The sequence below is a fragment of the Rhipicephalus sanguineus genome, chromosome 3 (assembly GCF_013339695.2).
Source record: "Rhipicephalus sanguineus isolate Rsan-2018 chromosome 3, BIME_Rsan_1.4, whole genome shotgun sequence".
NCBI classification, from domain to species: Eukaryota; Metazoa; Arthropoda; class Arachnida; order Ixodida; family Ixodidae; genus Rhipicephalus; species Rhipicephalus sanguineus.
The window spans coordinates 10133764-10159878 of NC_051178.1; the positions used below are offsets into that span (position 1 = coordinate 10133764).

At 47.7% G+C, this 26115-nt stretch overlaps 1 protein-coding gene across 1 annotated transcript in view; it reads left to right on the forward strand.

Annotated features, from left to right (window-relative positions):
• The window catches only part of LOC119384790 (transformation/transcription domain-associated protein-like), a 946434-nt gene that overhangs the window by 416882 nt on the left and 503437 nt on the right, over positions 1-26115 (forward strand). Inside the window, 7 exon segments of the mRNA XM_049413130.1 lie at positions 2588-2624; positions 2627-2741; positions 2743-2773; positions 3562-3683; positions 3685-3846; positions 20151-20701; positions 20704-20795. Coding sequence (XP_049269087.1) covers positions 2588-2624; positions 2627-2741; positions 2743-2773; positions 3562-3683; positions 3685-3846; positions 20151-20701; positions 20704-20795 — 1110 coding nt within the window.

Here is a 26115-nt window from a genome sequence, read left to right on the forward strand (position 1 = left end):
TGTCTATGTGCGTTTTCCAGTTTAGATCATTCGATATGGTAAGTCCGAGGTACTTAAAATGGTTTACATGGCTTAGAGCCTTGCCATCCATCTCGTATTTGAAGGAGTTTATATTTTTAATTTTATTGGTTATCGTTATATACATAGTCTTACTGTAGTTTATTTTCATTTTCCACATAACGCACCAGTCACTAATAATTAATAATGCAGAATTTAAAGCGATTTGGTCACTGCGGCTGGTTACAGTGGTTGTAAATCAGGCAGTCGTCTGCAAAAAGTCGAACCTTAATATTGGGGTTAATCTGGTCAGCAATGTCATTTATATAACTGAGAAAAATGACAGGGCCTAGCACCTATCCCTGGGGGACTCCTGACGTTACAGGCAACAGTCGGGATTTCGTGCCGTTTACCTGTACAAACTGTGTTCTTACTAAATATGATTTAATCCATTTGATTATATTGATGTTCACACCAAGACACAATTTATCAAGAAGTTGAAGGTGTGGAACGCTGTCAAACGCTTTCGAGAAGTCTTAGGCAGACAGCATTAATTGACCTTTCTCGTTTAATACGCTAGAAAATCATGTATAGTTTCAAGGAGCTGTGTAACTGTAGACAGTTTTGCCTGAACCATGTTGGTTCGGAAAAAAATATTAGAATTTTCAAAGTAATAAACAAGCTTTTTGATATCACCTGTTCCATAATTTGCAGCATGTGGATGTAATTGAAATAGGTCTATAATTTTCCAGTGGTGTGTCTGTCACCGGATTATGAACAGGAATAATTCTGGCAGTCAACCAATCAGATGGTAGTTTGTGCTGGTCTAGTGACGCCTTAAAAATGATACAGAGATACTTAGTTACCTATTCCGTGTATCATTTTAAAATTCATTTGGGATACTATCAGGACCAGCCGATTTTTTAGTGTCAAGGTTAAGCAGTAATGCCAGTATTTCCTCTGTAAAAACAATGTCAGGCATATGCAACATACCATCGGTGCGAGTTCAGCAATATCATTGGACATTGGCTCCGGTGGGACGAACACAGAATGAAAGTATTCATTGTATTTTTTCAGCAATTTCGGTACAGTCGTTAATAATATTGTTGTCGACACACACATACTGTATTGTTCGCGCGAAGGGGCAAGGTGACGCCAGAAACGTTGTGGTGAATCTCTCATAAAATTAGGTAATGTCTGCGAATAAAAGTGATCTTTCGCAGTCTCGATCATATGCTTAAGTGTTCGGAAAAGCTGTGAAATCTCCGTTTTGTTTTTTTCTTTGTTTCGACTTTTGCGTGTATTTTACGTTTGAGCTAAATTATTTTGCGGTTAATCCAAGCATTGCGCTTTTTACTGCCTTGGTTCGTTTTGGCACGTACTCGTCAGACAGCTATTACCATGTCTTAAATCTATTCCACAAAGTGTTGACGTCAGTCGCCCCATCGAAAGATACAATGAGAACTCAAGACAGTCCAAAATGCTAACATCATCTGCGTACTATAGTGTGTTATACAGGTAGTAGATCTTTGAGTCCTTCATGGGTAGTGCTTCCTTAACAGAAAGCAAAACCAATTTATGATCTGATAATCCGTCTTTGACAGAAACTGTATACAGAAAACGTACGGCATCACCTAACAGGCACCAAAGGGTTTTCGCAATACATGTACGGAATAGTTTGTATGTTTAAAACGCACGCCTTTCTCGGTCATTTCTCTTGCTTGGATGTGCTGCTACGCTTCGGGAATATGTGGAATCTTTTTCACCATTGTCTCTCCGTTGGTTTTTTTCCTTTTCTTATTATTATATTATTTTTTGCTTTCCAAAGTGGCGTGGCGGCTTTCACTTGCACATAAGAATGCGCGCACATGGTGAGGCTGGTTTCAGTTACGCTTCGGGTGGTTATCGCTTCTCGCAGCCGCAAAGCTGATGGCTGTCTGGTTTCTAATCTCTCAAAGGATGACCGCTTGTGACTGTACTGTCGTTTGTTGCTCCCCGGGGCGCAATTACACTGTTTCCATGCGGCGCTTAATTACACACACGCGCCTCTATGGTTGTGTTCCTGTTTTGGGGACTTGGATAAACTAACTCCGTCTGTTGGCAATAAGACGAAGGATTATTATAGCTTTTCACTCGTTCGCTTTCCGGACGGGCGCACAGCCACACAGTTTTCTTCCGTACGCTCACTCCACAGTTCGCTTATGCTCTGGAAGTGCGCGCCGTTGCCCTGCTGCTAGTGAGCGGGCGGGAGTCTTCCGATGCGGACTATTCTCCAAGTGTATTTTTGCATGTGTGTGAGCTATGTTAATACAATGCATAATCTTATTTATAAAAAATCGTATAAGTGTTTTTTTATTTCGCTTGTTGTTACTACGAATAAACCAGTGTATGTAACAACAAAAAACGATTTTTTTGTCACTTTACGGTCACGCAAAAAAAATTTTAGACAATTTTTTTTTCTTAATAGATTCATCTGAAGAATTTATTTCAGCAATAAAAAAATTGTACATTCTTAAACTGCATTTCGCGAAAAAATTCGACCTCAAAGGGTTAACACGTGTGGGTATGCATGCATCTGCAGCGGCCGCAGCTAAAGGAGCTTCACAGCCAAGTCCTGCCGTTCCTGGGTCTCTGGTGCACCACTACACCCTGGTGGCGGTGGCACAGCAGGCTGGCCCACTACGCCAGACTCGGCCACCCACGCAGGGCATGGACCCATCTGTGCTCGTCGATGCTCTGGCAGCCCATGGCTCATGAGGAGAAAGAACTCTGCAAGGTGGGTGCACCCGGCCTTTCTTCACAAGAATTTATTCATTCATCTGTTCATCTGGTCCGCATACTTCAAGTGCAGAAGCATTGTATAGGCTAGTGGGTCAGGAATTCAAACAGTAGTAAAGATATGGCAAGCTATGAAGTATAGTAAAGAAAAAAAAAACAGCACAAGCCATCGCACAATGACCATCTACACAAATGCAATAAGGGACATTCAAAATGTAGAACTCCGTAAGCCCATCCATCATCGTGTTGTGAGCATAAAAAAACAAAACAGTTGTACGCAAAGTGATAATGAGCACTTTGCGCAGCACTTTCGAGTTTGTTATTAACGGGTCATTGTATCGAAATTTTTCGGTATATTGCAGGCAAGGCAACTAAATTGCATGGGGAAATAAGAACCGAGGTTGAAGAGTGCTTTTGTGCACTCCTGTAATTTGTGAACCTAAGCACAGTGCCGATCTTATTGGCGAAGCAAGTTTGCGTCGGTAAGTTTTGTTTGTTGAGGTAACCAATAGCTTCGATTAAAATCTGTGTTACCTTGTTTTCTGCATTGTCACGGCTCCCTGGTGCTTGAACAGCGTACAAAGCTTTGAGAAGTAGCTTAACACAAGACGAAAAACCAGCAGCTAGCACCTGAAATGCTGCAACATGTGTGGTTTCGTCGTTATGCCCAGCAAAAACATGGAGGACTGAGTAGGGCTGTCGAAGACCGTGCTGACATTTTGAAAACCCTATTTTCTCGTCTCTCTCAAGTTTCAATTAACGAGGTTCTACTGCACTGTGGAACAGGTGGGTCAACTTGCCATGCTGCTCATCACGGAGAAATCGGCGACAGTGCTGACATGCGAGAGCGGGCCTGCCAAACTGCCACATGTGGAATACCTGGCAGAGCGGCTGTGTGCCTGTGCTATGACGGGCATGGTACGCCAAGTACGGTGGCTGCTTTGCATCAAGGCTGGTGGAGCGGCTGCCGCTACGTTGGGTGCTGGGACCAGTACCTCTTTCTCAAGGCCTGTTCTTCATCATGATGGATCTGACAGGCGAGGTCTCCAATGGAGCTGTTGACATGGCTAAGTGAGTACATGGGACGAAACGGAAAAAGTTTTGAAATTCCTGGATGGCTAGTTGGCTATGAATATTGTGGGATATACGAGCAGCACAAATGGGATTCAAAAAGAAATGTGAGTAGACACAAAACTGGTGCAGAATTGGCACAAAATGTAGTGACGGACAGTCGAATTGTAGCTGGATCAATAGGCCTTTTTCAAGCAATTCCAGAGCGCGGTGTGTGCATGCGGAGCACTATGGGAAAAGTGTGTACGTCGAGCAAGCCGGCTGTTAGTACGTGACAGTTCGCTGTGTTGTTCACAGAAGGAAACTTCACGGGACACATAATAAAGCAATAAACATTAGCTCCAAATGCTCGCCGCCACTCGTAATCGAGCCTTCTCGCTCAGCGGAACGATGCCGAGCATAAGGACAAGCGAAGGTGTAGTCCCCAAGCATCTGCATTGCGATCTGTCAAGTCCTCAGAAAGATGGCGACGAGCGTACATCGTCTCTTTTCGGCGTCTGCTAGCCCGAAAGCAGCCCGAAACCTTCCAGAAAGCTTCCACAACTAAATTTTCCTGGAATCTTCCGGCGACCTGCGGGCTCTCCGCGGGTAGCCAGAACCGCCCAGCCCGAGAAACCCCGCCCAGCGAGAAGTGCCCCGCACGGGGAGTGGAGCAACCCGAGAAAAACGAACGCGCTCTGGCTGGCTCTGGCAACTCGTGTGTAGCCAGAAGTGGAAAATCTATAGAGCCCCAGTGGCGCCTCTATAGGCAGTGCACTAGGCGTATTGGCTGTTGCCACTGCGACGGCCACTGTGTTTACCAGCAAAGTGCTCGTCGGCTAGGCCCTCTTTCGCGACATTGTCTCCACTGCTTCTGTGTTGATCACATCGCGACAGTAAGCACGTGAATTGGTGCCGTTCAAAAGGTGACACGTGTACAGGAGGCAAAGTGCAAGCCACTTTAGCTTTGCACGGAGGAAAATGGGGGATGGCATCACTTGTAGCCGGTGATTAGATGGCGGCGTACCGACTGGGTTGTCGGCACGTCGTTTCATCCTTTGTCGGGTCGGTAATAAAGCAACAGTGATGTAAACCATAGCGTTTTATCATCAAAACACTTACTACTTATCAGATAATGCGCGAGTGCCACTTTACCGGCTTTACTTCGGAGACCAGAGATAATTAGCTGGGGAAAAACAGCGCAATAAAGGACGAGGATGCAGGAACACAGTAGACTGGACGAGCGCTGAACTTACAACTGACATCTTTATTGCACCTACCGCTCGTTTTTACAAAGCATCAAACCGAGCACGCCATTCCAATCAAATCTCCAATCAAAAGCATCAGGTATGCAAACTACATATTCACTGAAAGCTAAGACGTGTACATGATTACACCGTGGGCACGCATCTTCCACACTCATATAAAAAGACCAAAAGTGACAAACCGATAAAAGCAGTTCCTAACAAGGATGAACAAGCAACAGAAAAAAACTCCAAAAAACCAACAAACAATCAACCATCCATTTTTGAGGCGCAGGCTCACCTACCGTGATAACAGTGATTGAGAGTGAGTCGATGGAAAGTTAGAGGATGACCAACAAAAACACGGTGAAGGAAATGATTTAAATGAAACCTTTGAGATATTGAATCTCAGCGTCAGTGAGTAAAATAGATCGCTTGCTGATGCAACTGTCTCCTGCTTCCCTGATAAAAAACGCTTCCACGATTTCACGTTCTGTTTTGCCATTTGCCTTCTTGAAAAATTGCGTGATCTCAAAAGTGGGCGCCCATCCGCACTTTTTGCAATGTTTCTGCCTGAAAGCTTCCCGTTTTGTTACGCACATTCAGATTGTGTTCCTTCGCTCTCTCATTGAAACACCTTCCGGTCTGTCCTGTATATATACTGGTGTCCACAAGTAACGGGTAGTATCTTGTAAACCATGTTGCAAACGCATCGTGTGTAGCGCGTTCTGCGCTTCGTAGTGCATTGCCATCGTGAATCTATTTGTCATCGCACATAATTTAGACAGCTTGCAGGGTGCAGAAAACACCACTTCAGCGTTGTGTTTGGACGCTATTCTTCTTAAGTTGTGGGACACCCGGTGAATATATGGAATGACATGGACGTTTTTTCTTTTCTTCTCTGCTGCAGTGCTCCGTTCTGGTCGTTTAATTTTCTGCAGCAGTGCTTCACAAACACTTGAAATCACCATCGAGGGATAGCCAGCTTCCTTGAGCCGGCAATTTGATTGTGAAAGCTGGCTGACATAACATCAACACACGACTTAGTTAAGGCTGAGTTAAGGCAATTCGTTATGATGCCCCTCTTAACTAGCTTGGAGTGAGCACTATCAAAAGGAAGCAGCACCTTCTTTGACCTCGGAAGGTACTCCCAGCATATATGGTCATGCAAGAAACGCAGCCTAATATCCAAGAACTGAAGTTCATCATTCTCTGGGACTTCAAAGGTATATTTTAATCCCTCGCTTTCATCCTCAAAAACACTAACTACGTTAGCAATAATTCGGTTGAAGTTCTTGCCTGCAGCTCCTTTCAAGACAATAAAAAAATCAACATATCTACATATTTTCACGACATTTCCGTCTTGCAGCCTCGATCTAATGCGCGCGCTAACCACAGACAAAAAGATGTCGCACAGGATGGGTGCCACCGAGGATCCGATACATATACCATTCCTTTACACATAGAACTTGTCTTCCATCTGTCCAACCGTAGAATCCGAATAAAACTTTAATGATTCCAGGAAGTTGTTGCTTGATAGGCCCACATCATTTGAAAAATCTAATTCTCCAAAATAGTCAATCTTGCCTTGAACCGCTCTGAACAACTCTTGATGAGGGATTGAATAATAAAGGTCTTCTATAACTATAGAAAAACCACTGTACGAACCCTGGCTCAAGTGTTCTACAACTTCAAAAGAGCTACGCACTACGAATGGGTCATTGCTCACCATGCCTTGGAGGTTCTTCTGCAGGTACCGGCTGACAAGGCGCTGCCACGTTCCAGTCTCAGACACAATGGTTCGAAGGGGGGTTCCAGGTTTGTGAGTCTTCACCGTAAAGAATACTTCAAGGAAACCTTTTTCCTCTTTCTTTGCTTGTAGTCCGAGGTTGACTAAATTGAGGTCATCCAGGAATTGAAGAGCATGGCGTTTCTGCTTCTTCGGATCAAATGCAACCGGTTTGAAATTCTTCTCCATCGTGCGCATAGCTTTTTCCTTGAACAGTGTTTTCGGCAACACTGCGAAACCACCTTCCTTGTCAGCTTGAAGCAGAACGATGCCGCGATCCTTGAAGGTGCTGGACACTTTTTCAAGAGGCGGCTTCTTCATGGTGTTGACAGCACCATGAAGTACCATGATAGCACCATGAAACCGCACCCGCACCGCAGGTGCGGGTGCGGTTTTCCAGACATGAAAATTAATTTTTTTGACGTTAGTAGTGGACAGAGATGATCGTAAACTTTACTGAACCAATACCCCACTATTTAGGTGGCTTTGTGATATATTTCGCTGCCGCAAAAGTACCAATACAGTCCGGTGTGTCCTATGTTGACATGTAGCCTGGAGCACTTTCACTCCAGGAAGCTACGTAAAAGCGTCTGCAGTAAATGGTAAGAGGCAAATAAACTTCCCAAATCCTGTTATATTAAATATTAGAGGGCCAAAAGGTTGCCTGCTTGCAAGAACACAAGATTACTGTGCTGGTGGTGCATTTTGATGAAGATAAGCTACTGCAAAAACTTTGAGAGCTATTTTCTCAGAAGCATGCTTTGGGCATTTAGCGTCGCTTGTGGAAAGAGTAGCATGGGAATGACTGTACTGATTTTGATCCAGTTTCTTTTCTTTAATGCCTGCCTGAAGTCTTCTTGTGGGTATGACACTCTTTTATGTCTTGTTTATGGCCTAGTTTTTTTTCTACAAGATGAATTGTACATGACAAGCTTTCTCACTATATGTGACGGTTAGGTCTATGTGACGTCACCATCAAAAAGTCTTGAACCGCGTAGCGACCGGTTTTCTAACACAAAGATGCTAATAAGAATACAAGGCAATCCGACACAATCAGTCAGTTAATGCTTGCGGACACACTCACTTTCCAATAAAAAAAAAAAGAGTAATTTCTTGGTCCTTACAGAGGGGTACCCTTCTACGTGCCTGCCTATAAAAGTGCCGAGAAAAGATGGTACGCATTTTTTATTTATCAGCAGGGGGTTTTACTACCAGATCGGTGACCGAAGAGCAGCTCAAATTGAGTTCAATGGCATAGTTGAAGCATCCTGTGCCAGCATTAGCCTACTCCTGTTCGGTGCATGTGTTAACAAAGTATAGCATGTCAAGAAAATTCGTGAGATCCCACGCATTGTGGGAATCGATATTATGCGATGCAGTCAGCGAGCAGCAGCCTATGCGACCTTCTTCGCTATGAGCCGAGCGTTACAAGGTCGATCGATATTTTAAGTGTAAATTGAAAAGTAAATCTGGAGTGTCCACCAGAGATCTTCATAATGACATCTCAGTGTCGGCACCTAAGCGACTAGTTATATTAAATTATTTAATTTGAAAGTTGATCTCTATCTTTATATATACCGGCTGTCCCAGCTAGCTGGGACCAAGATTAGAAAAAATAGAAAAACATGTGCTCTAGGAAAGTTCTACCTGTTGTATACTAGCGGTAGTAGTCTGTACATACAACCTGGGTTTTTTCATGACTAAAGTCAAACCTCGTTACAACGAACACCACAATAACGAACATTTCAAATTAACGAACTTTTAAGAAATCCCGTGCCGACTGCTTATAGTTTCAGTGTAAAAATATTTCACTACTACGAACTTCAGAATAACGATCGTTATTTAATTCCCATGTAATCTTAACAACACCTCAGTACTACGAACTTATATCCCGAAATGCGAGGATTCTTAGATTTCAGTGTATCGGTCATGGCAGTCGGAGCTGTAAGGTAGCAGACGACGCAGCGCGAAGAGCGGACGCCCTCCCGCAAAAACCTGGGATGGCGCGGGAGGAGAAAGACGCAGGTGGAGAACTTTTTTTCCCCCTCTGTTGCAGAGGCGACAACGCATCAGGTTTTGTAAAGGCCCAACCGCATGCATTGCACGCGACTTTCGAGCGAAGGCGACTGCGACAAACGGGCTCCGTCGCGACGGGAGCACCCACATGTCCGCGACAAAGTGTCACGGTTGCTCGATTGAAAACTATTGCGTGCACGCAGGCAAATTACGAAAAAGAATTACAGAGTAGATGAATGACAACATGCCAAATTTATTATGTCTTGTTTGAGATAAGGATGCCCTAAAAGCGTTTCGTGACTGCCTTTTTTCGCAAACTTATGTTTAACCGTGACAGTAGTATCTGCTGTGATCCCATGGGGCGCACGGAAGCGTACGCTGCCTACGCTACGTCGCACTTTGCAAACTGCGTTATGTTGGGGTTAGTCCACGAGGCGTCTCAACGACGTTTCCTTTTGCTGTCATAGAACATTTAAGAAAAGCCGCAGCGCCTCACATCGTTGCTTCGCAGGGAGAAGGGCTACTGGGGCTACCTCACAGGACGACGATGTTGACATTGCAGCAAGCTACCACCAATGCAGCAAGCTACCACCGAAACATCAGAACGAACCGTCGATCAAAATTAACGACAAAATACGGCCGCTGCCTCGTTCCGCGTGAGAGGGGGCTGTAAAGAAGGTAGTCTATAACTTGCTTTCCTTGAAGTACGCGCCTATTGGAAGCATCACGAGCAAATTGCAACCGAAGCGAGGGTCAGAGATGCCGCCATTTTGCCGACATCGTCATGCTCACTTCTGGGCGACAAGCGATGTTCTCTGGCTTTCCAGAAACCTGCGACGCGAAAAGCGACGGCGATGGATGGCCCTCCGCGACAGCAAATCCTGTCGGCCGTCGCTCAAAACTCGCGTGCATGCAGTTGGGCCTTGAAGGATTGCAGCGATGACATGGACGACGATGTCACGGTAGCACCCGAAGATCGCGACGAGTCCGTGTCGGCCACAGATGCGTTGGACTACTTGAGGAAACTCCGCATATTCATAGAAAAAAGCGTAACAGCGACCGAAGCGGCGCATAAAAATGCGGACGGTCTAGAATTGTTTGTGATGCAGAGTTTGTGTTGCACCCGTCAAAAAACGATCACGTACTAGTATTTCAAATAAACGTGCCTTGTCTGACGTTCACGTGTGCATTGTTGTGAGAAACGAGTTCAAGGACGTACCGTTGCAAAGCTAGGACGTTTGCGTTACTGAAATTCTCTTGCTATGGTAAACATTTGGGCTTTCACTATAACGACCTTTCAGAATAACGGAACATTTTTCCGCGGTCCCCTGAAGTTCGTTATACCGAGATTTCTCTGTATGCGCTAATAAATAATTGGGTTTAATTAGCCAACCTTTCTATTCTTGCTCGAATCGGTAAAATATTAACTTTACGTTGTACCTTACCTCAAATAAGCCAGAATCAAGCAATTATTTTTGTTAAATCTGCCTGGTTGATTTTTCCGAGAAGCAAACTAAAGCGCGCGAAACATGCCAAATATGAAATACACGCGTGCTTGAGCGGCGCTACTCTAGCTCTTCCAAGCGTTCTTTAGTTGATACACGGCTGCATTCGTTCACCACCGCATTGTACAGGGCTTCACGCTCGATGACGGACGCGTCAGCAGCATGTCTTGATGCGTGTCCATCAAATGGCGTGAAGCTCTGTACAATGAACGATAGCCGGTATATATATATTGTTACGGGGAGACGACAGAAGAAGGCTGTATTTACAGTATTGACACAATCATAGAGATAGGGGTAACAACCAAGATGGCGAAAGCAGCAACGAACACGTCCTCCTCCTCTTCGTCCTCTATGTAAGCGGCACATAACATTACCCGCCGGCGGTGAAAGCACCGGCTGGGTGCGCCCAGGCAAAGACGGTTGCGAGGATGGTTACTATACACACGCGTCGGTGGGTTCCGGTAGGTGATAGGCCTTCAGACGGACAACGTGAACAATGTCGGTGCGGGGCTGAGTCGACGAGGACGAAGACAATGGCTCGATTTCATACGTCACGTCGGTCACTTGGCGGCATACACGGTATGGTCCAGTGTACGGGAAGAGCAGCTTTTCAGAAAGCCCAACACGTCGTGCTGGAGACCAAAGGAGGACAAGAGATCCAGGAAGAAAGTGGGCGTTTCTGTGACGGTGATCATAGCGAGATTGTTGGCCCGCTTGCGATTCGGTTAACCGAACGGCGCAACTTGACGTGCATGGTCGGCGCGGGCAATAGCTTCTTGAGCGTACTCAGTAGGTGGGTACATGGAAGGCGGATCATCGTGTCCAAAGGCAACACCGGATTTCGGCCGAAAAGAGAAAGAAAGGTGAATAACCAGCCGTCTCGCGCCGGGACGTGTTATACGCGAACGTGACAAAAGGCAATGTTGTGTCCCAGTCTTGGTGGTCGGCCGACACATACATTGCTAGCATGTCGGTAATGGTCGGTTCATCCGCTCCGTCAAGCCATTCGTCTGTGGATGGTAGGCCGTGGTTGGCTTATGTTTGATCGAGCAAGATGTTAGGATGTCATTGATGTCCCTGGAAAGAAACTGTCTGCCACGGCGGTCAAGAGCTGGCGCGGTGCCCGTGTTGAAGGATGATGTTATGGAGCAAGAAGTCTCCTACATCGGTCGCGCAGCTGGTTGGAAGTGGCGAGTAGTTGCAACCGTTGTGTAGCATAGTCCGTGGCAACGGCGATCCATCGATTTCCCAAGACAGACGTAGGAAACGGACCAAGCAAGTTGAGGCCGACACGATGAAACGGCTCATATGGGATGTCGAGTGATTGAAGACGGCCAGCAGGCGGGAGTGTGTACTTCTTTCGGTGCTGACAAAGGTCGCACGAGGTCACGTAACGGCGTACCAACCTGTACATTCCTGGCCAGTAGAAACGACGGCGCGCACGATCGTAGGTTCGTGATAATCCGAGGTGCCCCGCTGTCGGCACATCATGAAGTTGGGCCAGAACAGTCGAACGAAGGGTGTGCCGGAATCACAAGCAAGAGGTCAGGACCGTCAGGTATGAAACTGCGACGAAGCAAGGTGCCATCGCGTAGCACGAAGAGACGAAGGGAGGAGTCAGGAGTCGGTGAGTTGAGGTGGTCAAGACTTGCGGGAATTGGGGTCACGGCGTTGCTCAGCGGCGATGTTGAAGAGGTCAGTTATTGCGAGCACAGATGTAATGCTTTCATTCATCGAAGGTTCCGGTGGGTCTACGGGATATCGGGACAGGCAGTCGGCGTCCTGATGCAAGCGGCCAGACTTGTGGACGACAGTGTACGTGTACTCTTGAAGTCGTAATGCCCAACGACCAAGGCGACCAGTGGGATCCTTGAGAGAAGACAGCCAGCAGAGGGCGTGGTGATCGCTGACAACGGTGAAGGGTCTGCCGTACAGGTAAGGACGAAATTCGCCGACGGCCCAAACAAGAGCGAGGCACTCTCTTTCTGTTATTGAATAATTTTGTTCAGCTGCGGACAGAAGGCGGCTGGGTATGCAATAGCGCAATCCTGACCATGTTGAATTTGTCCGAGAACAGCGCCGATGCGCTGACCACTTGCATCGGTATGTACTTCGGTAGGGGCAGAGTCGTCAAAATTAGCCAACACGGGGTGATGTGAGTACGTCGACGAGATGAAAAAAAGCCGACGCTTAGGCAGGACCCCAACAGAAGGGGACGTCCTTTTTAAGAAGGCATGTGAGCGGCTGCGCAATCGCTGCAAAATCTTCAACAAAGCGGCGAAAATACGAGCATAGGCCAAAAAATGAGCGAATGTCCTTGGAAGAACGTGGATTGGGGAAGTTCGTAACGGCGCGTATTTGTGCAGGGTCAGGCCGTATGCCCGCAGCGTCAACAAGATGGCCAAGCACGGTGATCTCGCGGCGGCCAAAGCGGCATTTTGAAGAGTTGAGCTGAAGACCTGCTGTGCGAAAGACTTGCAAAGTAGCCGACAAGCGTTGTAAGTGGCTTGAGAAGGTAGGTGAGAAAACGACGACATCCTCGAGGTAACAGATTCATGTGGACCATTTGAAACCCCGAAGTAGAGAGTCCATCATGCGCTCAAATGTTGCGGGCGCGTTACACAGCCCAAAGGGTATGACTTTAAACTGGTAGAGCCCATCCGGTGTATCAAAGGCCGTCTTCTCCCTATCATTTTCATCGACAGCAATTTGCCAATAGCCTGAGCGAAGGTCTATGGAAGAAAAGTACCGTGCGCCATGAAGAGAATCAAGGGCGTCGTCTATTCGCGGCAAAGTTAGACACCTTTCTTGGTGATCTTGTTAAGGTGGCGATAGTCGACGCAGAACCGCCAGGTATTGTCTTTCTTCTTTACAAGAACCACAGGGGACGCCCAAGGACTCGAAGATGGCTCGACGATGTCCTTAGCGAGCATCTTGTCGACTTCCGTTTGAATGACGCCGCGCTCGGTAGCAGAGACGCGGTAAGGACGGCGATGAATGGGTCTTGCATCCCCGGTATCAATACAGTGGGTGACCAGAGATGTTTGGCCAAGCTGCGGCGAAGCGAAATCGAAAACGTCGCGGTATGACGCCAACAAAAGGTGGAGTTCCTTGCTCTGAGAAGGGGAAAAGTCCGGGGCAATCATGTCGTCGAGCGGGTCATCAAGTGTTGCACTAGCAGCCGGGCTTCCTGAAGCCAGTTGTGGAGTATCGATGGCCAGGGCCACAGGGTCGTGTGAGTCTAAAGACGATATAGTGGCCAGCGTGATACCTTCGGGAAGCAACTGTGTGCAATGTCCAAAGTTGAGGACAGGTAGGCATGCTCGGTTCGCAGAAACAGTCGCAAGGGAGTGAGGCAGAGCTACACGGCGCGTCAGGAGAATGTCCAAGGAAGGGGTAATCAGGTAGTCACCATCACGTACAGGAGGGTCTGGGGTAAACGAGACTTGAGTAGCTGTACCTGGGCGCAAGCGAACCAACTGGACAGCACATAAACCTGGTGGCGACACGATGGTGTGGTCAGGCATAGCAGGAAGCTCTAACTGTAAAAGGCTAGGCGAACAGTCGATAAGGGCAGAATGCGTGCTCAGAAAGTCGTGGCCGAGAATGAGGTCATGGGGGCACTCGTCCAGAACAGCAAAGAGAACTGAGGTCTTGTGGTCATCGAAGCTCACACGCGCAGTACACATTCCAAGAACACGAGGTGTACCGCCATCGGCCACACGAACAACAGGTGATGAAGCGGGCGTAAGGACCTTGCGGAGACGGCGAGAAAGGTGAGTGCTCATTACTGATAATTGGGCGCCAGTGTCGATGAGCGCCGAAACCGGTACGCCATCGACTTCTACGTCCAAAAGGTTTTGTCGGGTGGCCAGGGTCAACAGAGGATTTCCGGGTCGGTAGGCCAATGTAGCATCGCCTCCGGGAGCTGCATTGGTCAGTTTTCCGAGGATGGACGGCAAGGATACGGCGAAGGTGAGCGACGGGGCAAAGGTGACCGAGAACGTCGCTGGTTCCGCGGGGACGGCGAGCGGTCGTAACGTGGGGCCGAGGTTTGGGCGTTAAGGTTGGTCCTCACGGGCGTAAAAGGTGAGGATCGAGTGTCCTCTGGACGGTACGTTGCACAAGGAGACGATGGCCTACGATAGCGACAATGGCGAGAAATGTGGCCTACCCCGTTGCAGTTGAAGCAGATAGGCCTGTCATCTCGTGTGCGCCACTGGTTCAGATCACGGAACCTGGAATAGGTCGGTTGTGGGCGTTAGGATGGAACAGTGCTGACCGCGGGACGACTGAGGGCACATATAGGCTGGATGCCTGCGTTTGCCAGTTCTTCGCGCACGACGGCCTGGATCAACAACACTGTCGGGCGAGTTTCTTCGTAAGAATGGGCCTGCGGTGCGGATGGGGATGCTGCCTCGATCTCTCGCCGCACAAGGCGCAGGAAGTTTTCTGTACTGGGCGGCGGCTGGAGCTGGGCGTCTTCGCATGACGACGTGGCGGCGGTGTTAGGGAGTCGAACAAATTGCTGCGTGACTCGACGACTCTTCGCTTCTTCAAAGCGTCGGCACTCCCTGATGATGTCGTCGATGGTGGAGCAGTCCTTGTAGACTAGTAAGTGAAAAGCGTCATCGGCGATGCTTTTGAGAATGTGGCTGACTTTGTCAGTTTCGGGCATTTGGTCGTCAACTTGCCGGCACAAGGCTAGGACATCTTGGATGTACACCATGTACGGCTGCGTCGAGGTTTGTGCACGGCACGAAAGTTCTTTCTGGGCGGCGTGTTGTCGTGCAATAGGCTTTCCGAAAAGGTCTTTCATTTTTTGTTTGCACACATCCCAGCTGGTCAGCTCCTCCTCGTGCGTGTCGACCACACACTGGCCGTTCCCCTGAGGTAGTAACTGACGTTGGCCAGCATCAAAGTGGGATCCCACCGGTTGGTCTTGCTGGCGCGCTCGTAGTCGGCCAGCCACTTTTCGACGTGCACGTTGTCAGTTCCGCAGAAGGTACCAGGGTCTCGGAGATGGGTCACAACGACGTGGCTGGGTTCAGTTGGCGTAGCGGGGGCAGGAACAACGGGCCTGCCTGTCGACATGGTGGATTGCCCAAGGAGACGCCCGCTGCGAAGTTCCGTGGTGTGCTTCGGATGTACCCCGCACCTCCACCAAAGATGTTAGGGGAGACGACAGAAGAAGGCTGTATTTACAGTATTGACACAATCACAGAGATAGGGTAACAACCAAGATGGCGAAAGCGGCAACGAACACGTCCTCCTCCTCTTCGTCTTCTAGGTAAGCGGCACATAACAATATGTGTGTGTGTGTGTTTGTGTGTGTGTGTGTGTACACACATGGGGAGAGTGAGAGAGAAATGTGGAAGAGATAGCAAGTCGGGCCCCCGCCCCCTCCGGGTAAATGAAAACTCTCCGCCTATGTTCCACATTGTAGGAGATGATTTTTTTAAGATTGTGCACATGACGTGAATAGTCGAGATGATTCCAGAGCTTGCGTGAGCACCAGTGATAACGATGGAAAGTTCGATGCATGATGCATAAAAGTGCGCGCGTCCCAGCGATCATCCGTTTATCGACGGCCGAGGCTCTGTTTGCCGCTATCAGTGTGCAATGTGTGTTGCTGTAGTTTGACTTTCCGTTTCCCAGCTGCAAGTTCGGCCAAATGGAGAGTTTCATCTTGGACACGTCGACGCAGGCAGCTGTGCCTGCGTCGCCGACTGCTGCCTGCGTCGACGTTACGACCCCATGACTATAGCCACTGTGGTTTCGTGCGCAGTGGTTGTGGTAAACAATAGTTTCATTTTCATTTCATGCGTGCTGGCCGTGCACGTGCGTTCAAAACTACGTCGTTGCTATCTGTGATCGTGTCTGCCACAGTTTTGTCTGCAGTAGACTTTGCAACAAGCAGCATCGCTTTGATTTAAGGAGAGTTGGATGCTTACACACTTTCGGAGTTTCGTCAGTTTTGTTGTCGCCATACATGATTGTGTTGATAGCGACCGTGGTTTCGTGCACTGCGGCTGCGGCAAACTGTAGTTCCGTGTTTAATCCGTGGGCACGGGTGCGCACGTGCCTTCAGAACTACGTCGTTGCTATCTACAATCGTGTCATCAGTAGTTGCGGCGAGGAGCTTCGCTTTGGCTCGGTGAACGTTGGATTCGCATGTATTTCTGGAGTTCCATCATCGCCATACATGATCGCGTCGATAGTGACTGCAGTTTCGTCCACAGTGGCTGTGGGAAACAATAACTACAGTTCTGAATGCATGTGCGCTAGCCGCGCATGTACTTCCGACGCATCCGAAGCACCTTGCTCTCGGTCATTATCGGTTTCGGTACCCAAGTTCGTATCAATCGTCACGATGCGGAAAAGTTTTGGATCATCCGAATTTTTGCCCATTGGACACAGTGGAATTCTGCCGGGGAATTTTACGAATTCGTATCAGCCAAGTTCATATAACTGAGATTCTACTGCATCTCGACTTGCGGCGTTGTCGCTTATGGTAAAGCCGCGCCCCATTCGAGCTCACTGGTGTGAGGGTCTAGGTTCGAAATTTTTCTTGCTCTTTAAAATAAAGCAGCGTTAGAAAGAAAATCAGTTTCAGTGCAAAGGCAAAGCAGTGAGCGCTATAGCAACAAATTGGAATGATATACGCAGTTAAGGGGGATGCGGGGATCATTTGTAACTTTTTAGTTTCTTGGTCTAGGTTGATGAAATTTGGCACAAACATTAGAAATCATATTAAAAGGGAAATTCAAATTTTCATAAAGATATCTTTACTTGTTTTTATTTTATAAAAATTCGCATGTTCCTTGTTTGTGGAAAGCCTGGCACAGTGATGAAACATCCTAGGAGGCTGAAACTACTTTGTATCCTTGCTCACATAGTGTTTGCACTTAATGACACTTTTAGATTTTTTTTTACGTCCCTAATATTTTCTGCGCAACATTACATGCAAGTGCCTTTGTCTCAGCTAATTGGGCCATGCAGTAATTATGATAAGAAAATAATGAAAGCCTAAACAAAAATTCCAAAGTGTCTTGAAGTGTAGCACAGTCTGAAAACAAACAGCATAAAATCGGTCTAGCCATAGTTGTGGAATCCTTTCCACAAGCCAGGTCACCAGGCGGCCTTAGTAGTGGTGTATTAGTTTGGTGAAGCTTTGCGATCACCCCTGTCAACTACTTACGCCTAAAGATTCATTTCCTTGTACCGCACCACCGCTGCAGAGCCGACGCCTTGTCGGCAGTCCGAAGCTGACGGCGACTTCGCACCGAACTATACCACACGCATTTTTTACATTATTAACTTTTCTAAGTGAAACGAGAATGCTCTTCCGCTAGTGGGGACATTAGAGCCCATTTTATTGAAATTGGACCAGGAACGCGCGTGCACGAAGCTCGGGCCTCAGCGGAGCGGCACGAGAGCAAGCATTGGCAGATCGTCTCCGAAGCTAAGCCGGTAAAGCGGCACTCGCGTGTCATCTGATAAGTAGTAAGCGTTTTAATGATAAAGCAGTATGGTTTACATCGCTGTCGCTTTATTACCGTCCCGGCTAGGGATGACACGACGTGCCGACAACCCTGTCGATACGTCCCCATCTAATCACTGGTTCCCCGTTTTCCTCCGTACGAAACTAAAGAGGCTTGCACTTTGCCTCCTGCACACGCGTCACCTTTCGAACAGTGGCGATTCATGTGCTTACAGTCAAGCATCGAGCACTCCGTTCGTAAACACAGCGGTCGTCGTATTGGCAACAACCAATAGAAAATCGTATCTCAACGGTGTCACGCGCTCCACCAATAGAAGTGCCGTGTACATTGCAAGGTTCGTGAGAACGCCCTCAGATTTTTTGTTGGTTGCGCTTATTCTATGCAGTGATCATAAGCGAGAAAGGTGGGAATGGAAAGGCGGAGCTTTGAGCTTTAAAACGATGCCAATATGGCGGCGCTCAGTGGCAGGAAAGACGAGGTGCGACGCCGTGAATTGCGCCGTTTTAGCGCGATTTTGGACTTCTTTTTGACCGACCTCACTTACAAAATTATTTTTTTTTCAGGCACTTAGAGTGCGTTTTCAGCGTAATCATTTAGATACTACGTAAATAAGAGACAAGAGATGCCAAAACGAGTGTTTTCCAAAAATTGATTTTTTTGGCTATATTTGCGATTTGATCCCTGCGTCTTTCCTTAACTCCTTTGACATCCAATTTGACGTAGGAGGAGTGCACTTGGCAGCTTAAAGCCATCTTCGTGACACGGTGTGTGGACATGAATGGCTAGGGAACAGGGGGAAAGAGTGTGCTATTGCACTGTAGCAATGGAGATGGGTAAGGGAACAGAGGGCAACACGTGTTGGAGGGACCAGCATGCAGTGGCTGTGGCGGGGCTTGTCAGTGGTGCTGCTCTAGCATGACATTGTAAATGGCCTGTTTAAAACTGGGATGCATGCGTAATATTACTGCACGTAGGAATATGCGTTCGTATGCTACGCCGATACATCAAAACGAACAACCCTACATGGTTCACACATCAACTCGCAGTTGCCAAAGAATGCGTCCCGGTTGAAGATGGAAATTCTCACCTTGTACCGCATGGACCATAAACCAGTGATCACCATCATTTCTAAATTTGATGGGCGTAAATGTATACATGTACATAAGTGTTATATATGCAAAGTGGTGCATGATTTCATAATGTATGCAACCTAAACAGCTTTGCTAGTAATCAGTACCCATATGAATGTTCAGCCTCATGAATTTTTGTCCCTCCGTGCAAAGCACATGCCGTGTGCACGTATGCCTGATTCTTGAACACTAAGCTTCAGGTACAGCTGATCTCCTTGTTCCGAGTGTTACGCCTGGCTGGGATCTCCCTTCTGGTTTTGTGTGTTTAGTCGGCATTGAGACACCATTGTGTGTCGCAGCATTTGTCTGCCACTTCTGCTGATTCTAAGTGCAATATATGATTAAAGTCAAGGCAGCAAGTTTGTGGGAGGGGCCTTGCATTTTGATAACCACTTAATTGCATGTGGAGTGTTAGTTTCTAAAATATAATTTTACTGGTCCAACGTTCTGTTTATTTGTTTGTGTAAAAAAAATGGCTGAAGAGGTGATTCCTCAATGTCCAGCTGGTGCCCTTATTTGTGCATTATCGGGAGAAGTAATATGGACATTTTCTCATTGTAATCTGCAATGGGTCGAAACATTTATCTGGCTCTTCATGAGAGCTTTATATTAGTTATTCTGATCTTTCAGCATAAAATGCTACTTACTTCTCCAACATACGGAAAGTGGTCCAAAGTGACAATTTTGCTGCTCCAAAGTGCTACAAAATGAAAATTCTGCTACTCCAAAAATTGCTTCAAATCAGAAGTCCTCGGTAGCATTACTGAATTTCCTCGATTGTGCAGACTGCCCGACGCAGAAACTGTTGTTTAGAAGCACGGAAGCTTGGGCGAGTTTGTAAGACATCATGGCACAACTTCAAAGCGCTCTTAGCGCTCGTCCTGTCCACTCTTTTCGTTTGTCCCTGTTTTTTAGCGCTTTGAAGTTGTGCCATGAGAAACTGTTGTATGATGACCAAAATTCCCGCATGCTGTATGGTATCTCATTTGATTTCCTTGGCATGCATGCAATCTACAAAACATGACAGTCGTGAACTGCCATTCACACCCTTGCTTTTGCAGATGATTTCATCTGCTTCTTTTCAAATGCAGCCACTACAAACACTTTTTTCGTCCGTGCAATTTGTGCATGCACAGATCCAACCTGGAAAAGATGCTGACGGTTTGTGGTGCACCACTTCCTGCGGATGCCCCGGATGACCTGCGTGAAGTCCAGCGCAAGTCGCTGCACGAGGTGACGCTCGAGCTTGTCCGGCAGGTCACCTCGCCCAACACGTGTGTGCGGCAGCAGGCCATCCACTCGCTGGAGGTGCTGGCGCAGGTGATGGGCTGCTCAGTGGGTGCCCTCATGGAGCCACACCGCGATGTGCTGGCAGACATGGTGCCACCCAAGAAGCACCTGCTTCGCCACCAGCCTTTGAATGCACAGATCGGGCTGATGGAAGGGAACACCTACTGCACCAGCCTGCAGCCACGGCTGTTTGCCCTTGATGTAAGCGTCGCCGAGCACAAGACTTTCTTTTCCGAGTTGGTGAGCTTGTGCGAAGCTGACGATGAGGCACTGCGCAAGCTGCCCTGCTACAAGGGATGCGGCCCTGCAGCGCTGGTGTCGTTGCGGCGAGCGGCTCTGCGAGCACTTGCCACGTGCCACTACCTGCCCTGCCGCGAGCGAGTCTTCCATGTCCTCTACGGGCACTCAATGCCCGGGACCCTGAACTTCAAGAGGCAGCCTTTCAATGCATGTCTGACTTTGTGGCTGCCTGCAACATTGACATGGAAATGGTATGAATAATCTATTTGTACATTAGTGCTTGACATGTTTCACTTCACTGGAGAGCTGTGTTTACTAACGTGCATGCAGATTTAAATTCTGGCTCACCAATGTCTGTCACTATTTTGTGAATCATGAAAAATAGCCTCCATTGACAATGTGCCAGACACCATGTCCCGATGTAACGTGTGAGAGTGGTTGTTGTCCACAAGGATGGCGTGGTGGGCTAGCTGGCATTGCATCATGGAAATGTTGCAGCGCGCACAGATGGGGACAACCCTGTCACCCTGTTCTGCATCTTAAAATTAAAGCCGGTGTTGTTTACATGTTGTATCCTAGCGGCAGGTGCGCAGGAACCTGAATTGGCTACATACTGGCCCACATTATGTCCATCGTTGGTACAGTGGAGCAGACAAGACCAGTAATGACGTTGCTGTGCTTGGTTTTGTGCCACTAGACCTTTCTCAGGCACACGAGTGCCACGCCACCATCAGGTGTGCAAGCACTCATGAGAAAAACGGGAACACCAGCCTCTGAGACGAGCACGTGAGCTTCCGCATTACCTTTCCTCCTGCGCCATGCCAGCACTTCTGAATTTTGCAAGTTGGAACACATTGCTGCGTAATTCAATTGTGAGCTACTTCTCTGTTTAGCTGCAATGGCCTCTCTACGATTTCCATCTGTCTAGCATCTCCATGCACTATAATTGGACCAGCTGACCAATTAAGAAGTGTAGTTTTTTGCAGAGCCATTTGGAATTAACGTGCAGCGACACAACTCAATGCCTCAATTCTTACTTTTGTATAAGAGTAGCTGTTATGTCATGCTGCAAGGTTGACATCTTTTCCAGTGATTCCACACCTGTGCTAAAGAGGGCCAAATGGGATTTACTGTGCTGTCTTTGTAAAATCAACGTAAATTGCACCAAACACTCTCAGGTTTGATGGCATTTGTCACTGGCATTCACACCACCGGCATGCCAAAACATGTGCAACTTGAGTGGTGAAGGGTTCCAGCAATTTCAAGCACGAGCACAAGAAAGGGAACGCACAGGACAACGCTGGCTCTTGTGCTCGTGTTTGAAATTGCTGGAACCCTTCACCACTCATCATGTACCAACTGGCCCAGCAAACCACACTCCTAAAATGTGCAACTTGATCTTGGGACCACCAAAGTTCCAGTCATGGATGAAGGATTATTCAGAAGATGAAACAGCTCGCGCATGCATCCCGATAGAGCCACAACGCCATGCACGTTCCTGAAGTAGCTTCTGTTGTGCAAGCGGCTCAACGGCAAAATGCGCTTTCCGCAGAGGTTTGCGACTTCAAGCTCGATCGGTGGGGATCAAGTGTGGTGATGTCGTCTGCTCTGGAGACTCTGCTGGTTGCTCGTTTCAAGCGTCGCATGGCATGTAATTAAGGCATTATTCATTGATAACCACATGTGTGCTGCTAAAGTGACTGTGATTTCTGTTTCTCGACCATGCGAAATGATATGTGGGAAAACCAGCAGTAAATATATGGAACGATATCAAATTCTTCAGTGACGCTTCCATAGTAGAGCACGTGAATGGCTTAACAGAGCTTGAAATTCGGCGAGATGGTGCATAGCTGAATGGAAACTTTGGGCTGTAGTTAAACTTTGTTTGGGGTCTGCAATAACGAAATCTTGTCCTCACTCAATGCTGTCTAGCTTTAATAAGCAAGTAAGCCGGTTGTTGTCGGCTGGCTACTTATGTGCAGGAATTTTGTCTGTGGCTGAGGCCCTGTTGCGAAAAACCAAGCAAGCTATGTGCGGAAATGTAAGCACCCCAGAAGAGAGCACGGTCAAGCCTGTTGTGGTGTCGTACGTACATAAGGTTGCGCACCATGTGAAAAAGGTGGCGAACCGTCATAAGGTGCCAGTAGTGTTTTCCGCTCCGAACAAGCTTACTCAGTTGTGCTCGCGTGTTTTTCGTGATGGGAAGAAACGGGGATGCCAGAAAAAACACGGTAGGAAGTTTGTTAACTGTTGTACGGGCGTTATATATGAAATTCCTTTGACCTGCGGCAAGGCGTATATAGGCCAGGTGGGTCGGTGTATTAATGACGGGCGGGGAGCATTTACGGGCTATTAAGAGTGGGGGTACTAATTTGGCTGAACATTGCGCAAGTTGCAATGCATGTGAGCTGAAACTAGATGAGATAAAAATTCTGGGCAGAAGTAGGGATAAGATGGCACGGGAGCTACTGGAGGCGTTTCATATCGGGAAGATAGGGGGTAGGTGTGTCAGTGACACATCGGTGAAGCTTTGGAAGGTAGAAACGGAATTTCTTGATTATTTTTACTGATGTGATTACGTTTGTGACAATGCATTTGATTTCTGCGCATGTGTGTATTCTTCATATATTTGCTGGCGAAGCCGCAAATAAAGTTAGATGAAAGTAGCACCCGCCCTGTCTATCTCGCTCTTGTGAATTGTCTGGTTTTGCGCACAAAGTTTTCCTCACATGAATGGCGCGAATGTGGTGACACTTCTCAAATATACTTTCTCCGCAGATCGTCACCTTCTTTTACGTCACCATAGCTGTCCCTGTCTCTGAAAGCCACGCAGTAGGAGTGCTTCTTTATCAAATCAGTGTGGCCGTGGAAAGCGATAAACGTCTTTTTACGTAGTCTGGTGTCCCTTTGGGTGTTAAAGGAGTGGTGACAAAAATTGGGACCCAAATTGACTGTTGCATCACACTAATGGGTGCATATAGAAGCAATCTGTATATATCAGCCACAAATACAGCCTCAAGAGTATTTTAATTCAGTTTTGAAGTTCGTGAAAGATCCAAATTCGAAATAGAAGCAAAAAGCAATGATGTCATCAAGCGGGGCCGTTTTGCAAAAATGTACGTCACGAGTCTGGCCGGGTTACTGGAGGCGTGTACGAGACGGAAACGCTGGTGGCGACCTAATGATGCATAGCCTAACCAGAGACCTAAAAAATAACATTGCAGCGACCTACCATTTACTGACTCTGTGTAAAGCATTAGCAGTGAGATAATTAGTAGAGCTGCGCGAATAGCAAAATTTTGGGTGCGAAGAGAATTCGAAATGAAGTGTGAGTGCGAATCGAATTGCATATTTTTCAAATATTCTCGAATATTTCTCGAATATTTTCGAAATCCAAAGCGAAATTGCAGAAAAAAATGTTAGAGAGATTCCTAAGCATATTCTTACGAGATAGCATCATGAAGTGTTTCTTTTCGCTAGGTTGATGAAGCACTGGCGGGGTGGTGTTTCATAGTTGTCTTATCAAGAATGAGGCAATGTAGAGGCCGAATTCATTTATGTACTTGATTTGGTGCAACCAAAGTGTTGCCGACAACACTTTACACGTGATAGGCAAAGATGCCATTTCCTCAGCCTCTCCTCCTCTTTCAACTTCTGTGGAAGCCCAACTGATGTGGTGAACAAGGGGTGCTCCCTTCAAGTCCGAGTTCCAAATCTGCCTCGTAGACGCGATATATAAGAACATCTGAAATTTTGGATGCTAAAAAGCTTCGGCGTCTGACTTTTTGGACTTACTGCCCAAATTTCAGGCTCAAAACAGCATTAATTGAGGCCCCCAACTCTGCCACATCTTTCATCTCCATGTTGGAACCAGCATTTTCTTGAGTTAATACATTTGTGACCGTAGCGGAGCTTGAAAGGCAGCTTTGGCGCAATACGGGGGTGTGATGAGGTGAAGCATATGGAAAAAAAATTGCACCATCCCGATAAAGGGGACCATGAGGCGATGTGAAGCCGGAGCACTTGCACGATCGCGTTCCGTTGGTGTTCGTTGGGCATGCTACCGACCTCGCGTCGTGGAACGTGAAGAGGGACGCTACGCGCGTCGTACCTTCCATCTAGCCTGGCCGTTAATTCTCACAGGGCGAGCGGGGAACGCGGTCGACAGGCCGGGTGAGGGGGGCAGCGTAGGAGAGGAGGGAAGGGGAGGGGACGCGCATGCACTCGAGCTCATCGCGGCGTTGTGCAGGAGAGGATTTCGGCATGTCTAGCCCGCGTTTCAGAGGAAGAGTGGAGAGGGAAAGAGGAGAGGGTGAGTGGAGAGGGGAAGGGAGAGGGGTAGAGGACATGGGGAATGGTGAGGGGGAGTGGAGAGGAGGTTGTGGAGAGGGTATGCGCATGTGCAGTAAGGGTGGTCACGCCGCACACCACCACCACCACACACCACCGGATTGAGCTCCGCCTTAAGATACTTCGCATCTAAAATCTAGGGACCACTTCCAATCGGACGTTGACTGTCTTGACAAAGTTCGACCGTAACGGAGCTTGAAAGGCAGCTTTGCCGCAATGCCGGGTGTGATGACGTGAAGCATATTGAAAATCTAGGGACCACTTCCAATCGGACGTGATTGTGTCTTGGCAAAGTTGACCGTAACGGAGCTTGAAAGGCAGCTTTGCCGCAGTACCGGGGTGTGATGAGGTGAAGCATATTGAAAATCTAGGGACCACTTCCAATCGGACGTTGACTGTCTTTTGGCAAGTTCGACCGTAAACGTAGCTTGAAAGGCAGCTTTGCCGCAATAGGCCTCAACAGCTTGTAGTGGACGCTACGGCGCTAGGACAGTCAGCGCACGAGTAGCGACCGCGTGCGGATCCCGTCGTGGCACGCTGCGAACGCCGCTCTGGGAGCAGAGCAATGGCATTGCGGAATGAGAAGCACGTGTGATTGTGTGGATTCCGTGGAAGTGCTAAGTAGAAGTTATTTAAAATAAAGCAGGCTTCTTCGCGACAGCGATTTTTACGCCGGGTAATCATCTTTACGGTGTTAGGGAGGAAATGTGGTCGCAAGGGGCCCTTCCAAGTCAGTTCAACTGTGTTGCTCAGATGAAGAGCGTCGACTAGGGCGTCCGTCGGCAGGTTATCAACGTTTTTAAGGTCTTGTATTATTTAGATTAAATTAAAGACATTGTGACGAAGAAGATGCACCTCCATTAAGCAGCATCGAAAATGCTTGGCTCGCTCGGCTCGTGCTTTCCCCTCCCCATTCAATACGCGAAGAGGTTCCTTTACTTTTGCATCCGTTCTCGCTATTCAGCGGGGGTTCTCGCTATTAATCAGTCTGCGTGTGTTAGTTGGTGTTCAGGCTAAGCAAGAGAAAGTTCGTTCGTTCCTCTCGCTTTTTTACATTCGCTCGTTCCTTCGGCTTTTCGATGATTTCTGCACATTTTCTCAGTTGTCTATATATCACCAATTGCACGTGTAGGAGCAGGTGCACATGCAAAGCTGGCCGTTGTGGATGGTGTAAGCACGGCGCTGCCTGTCTGTGTTTGTCAGAAAGTGTGAGCAGACATC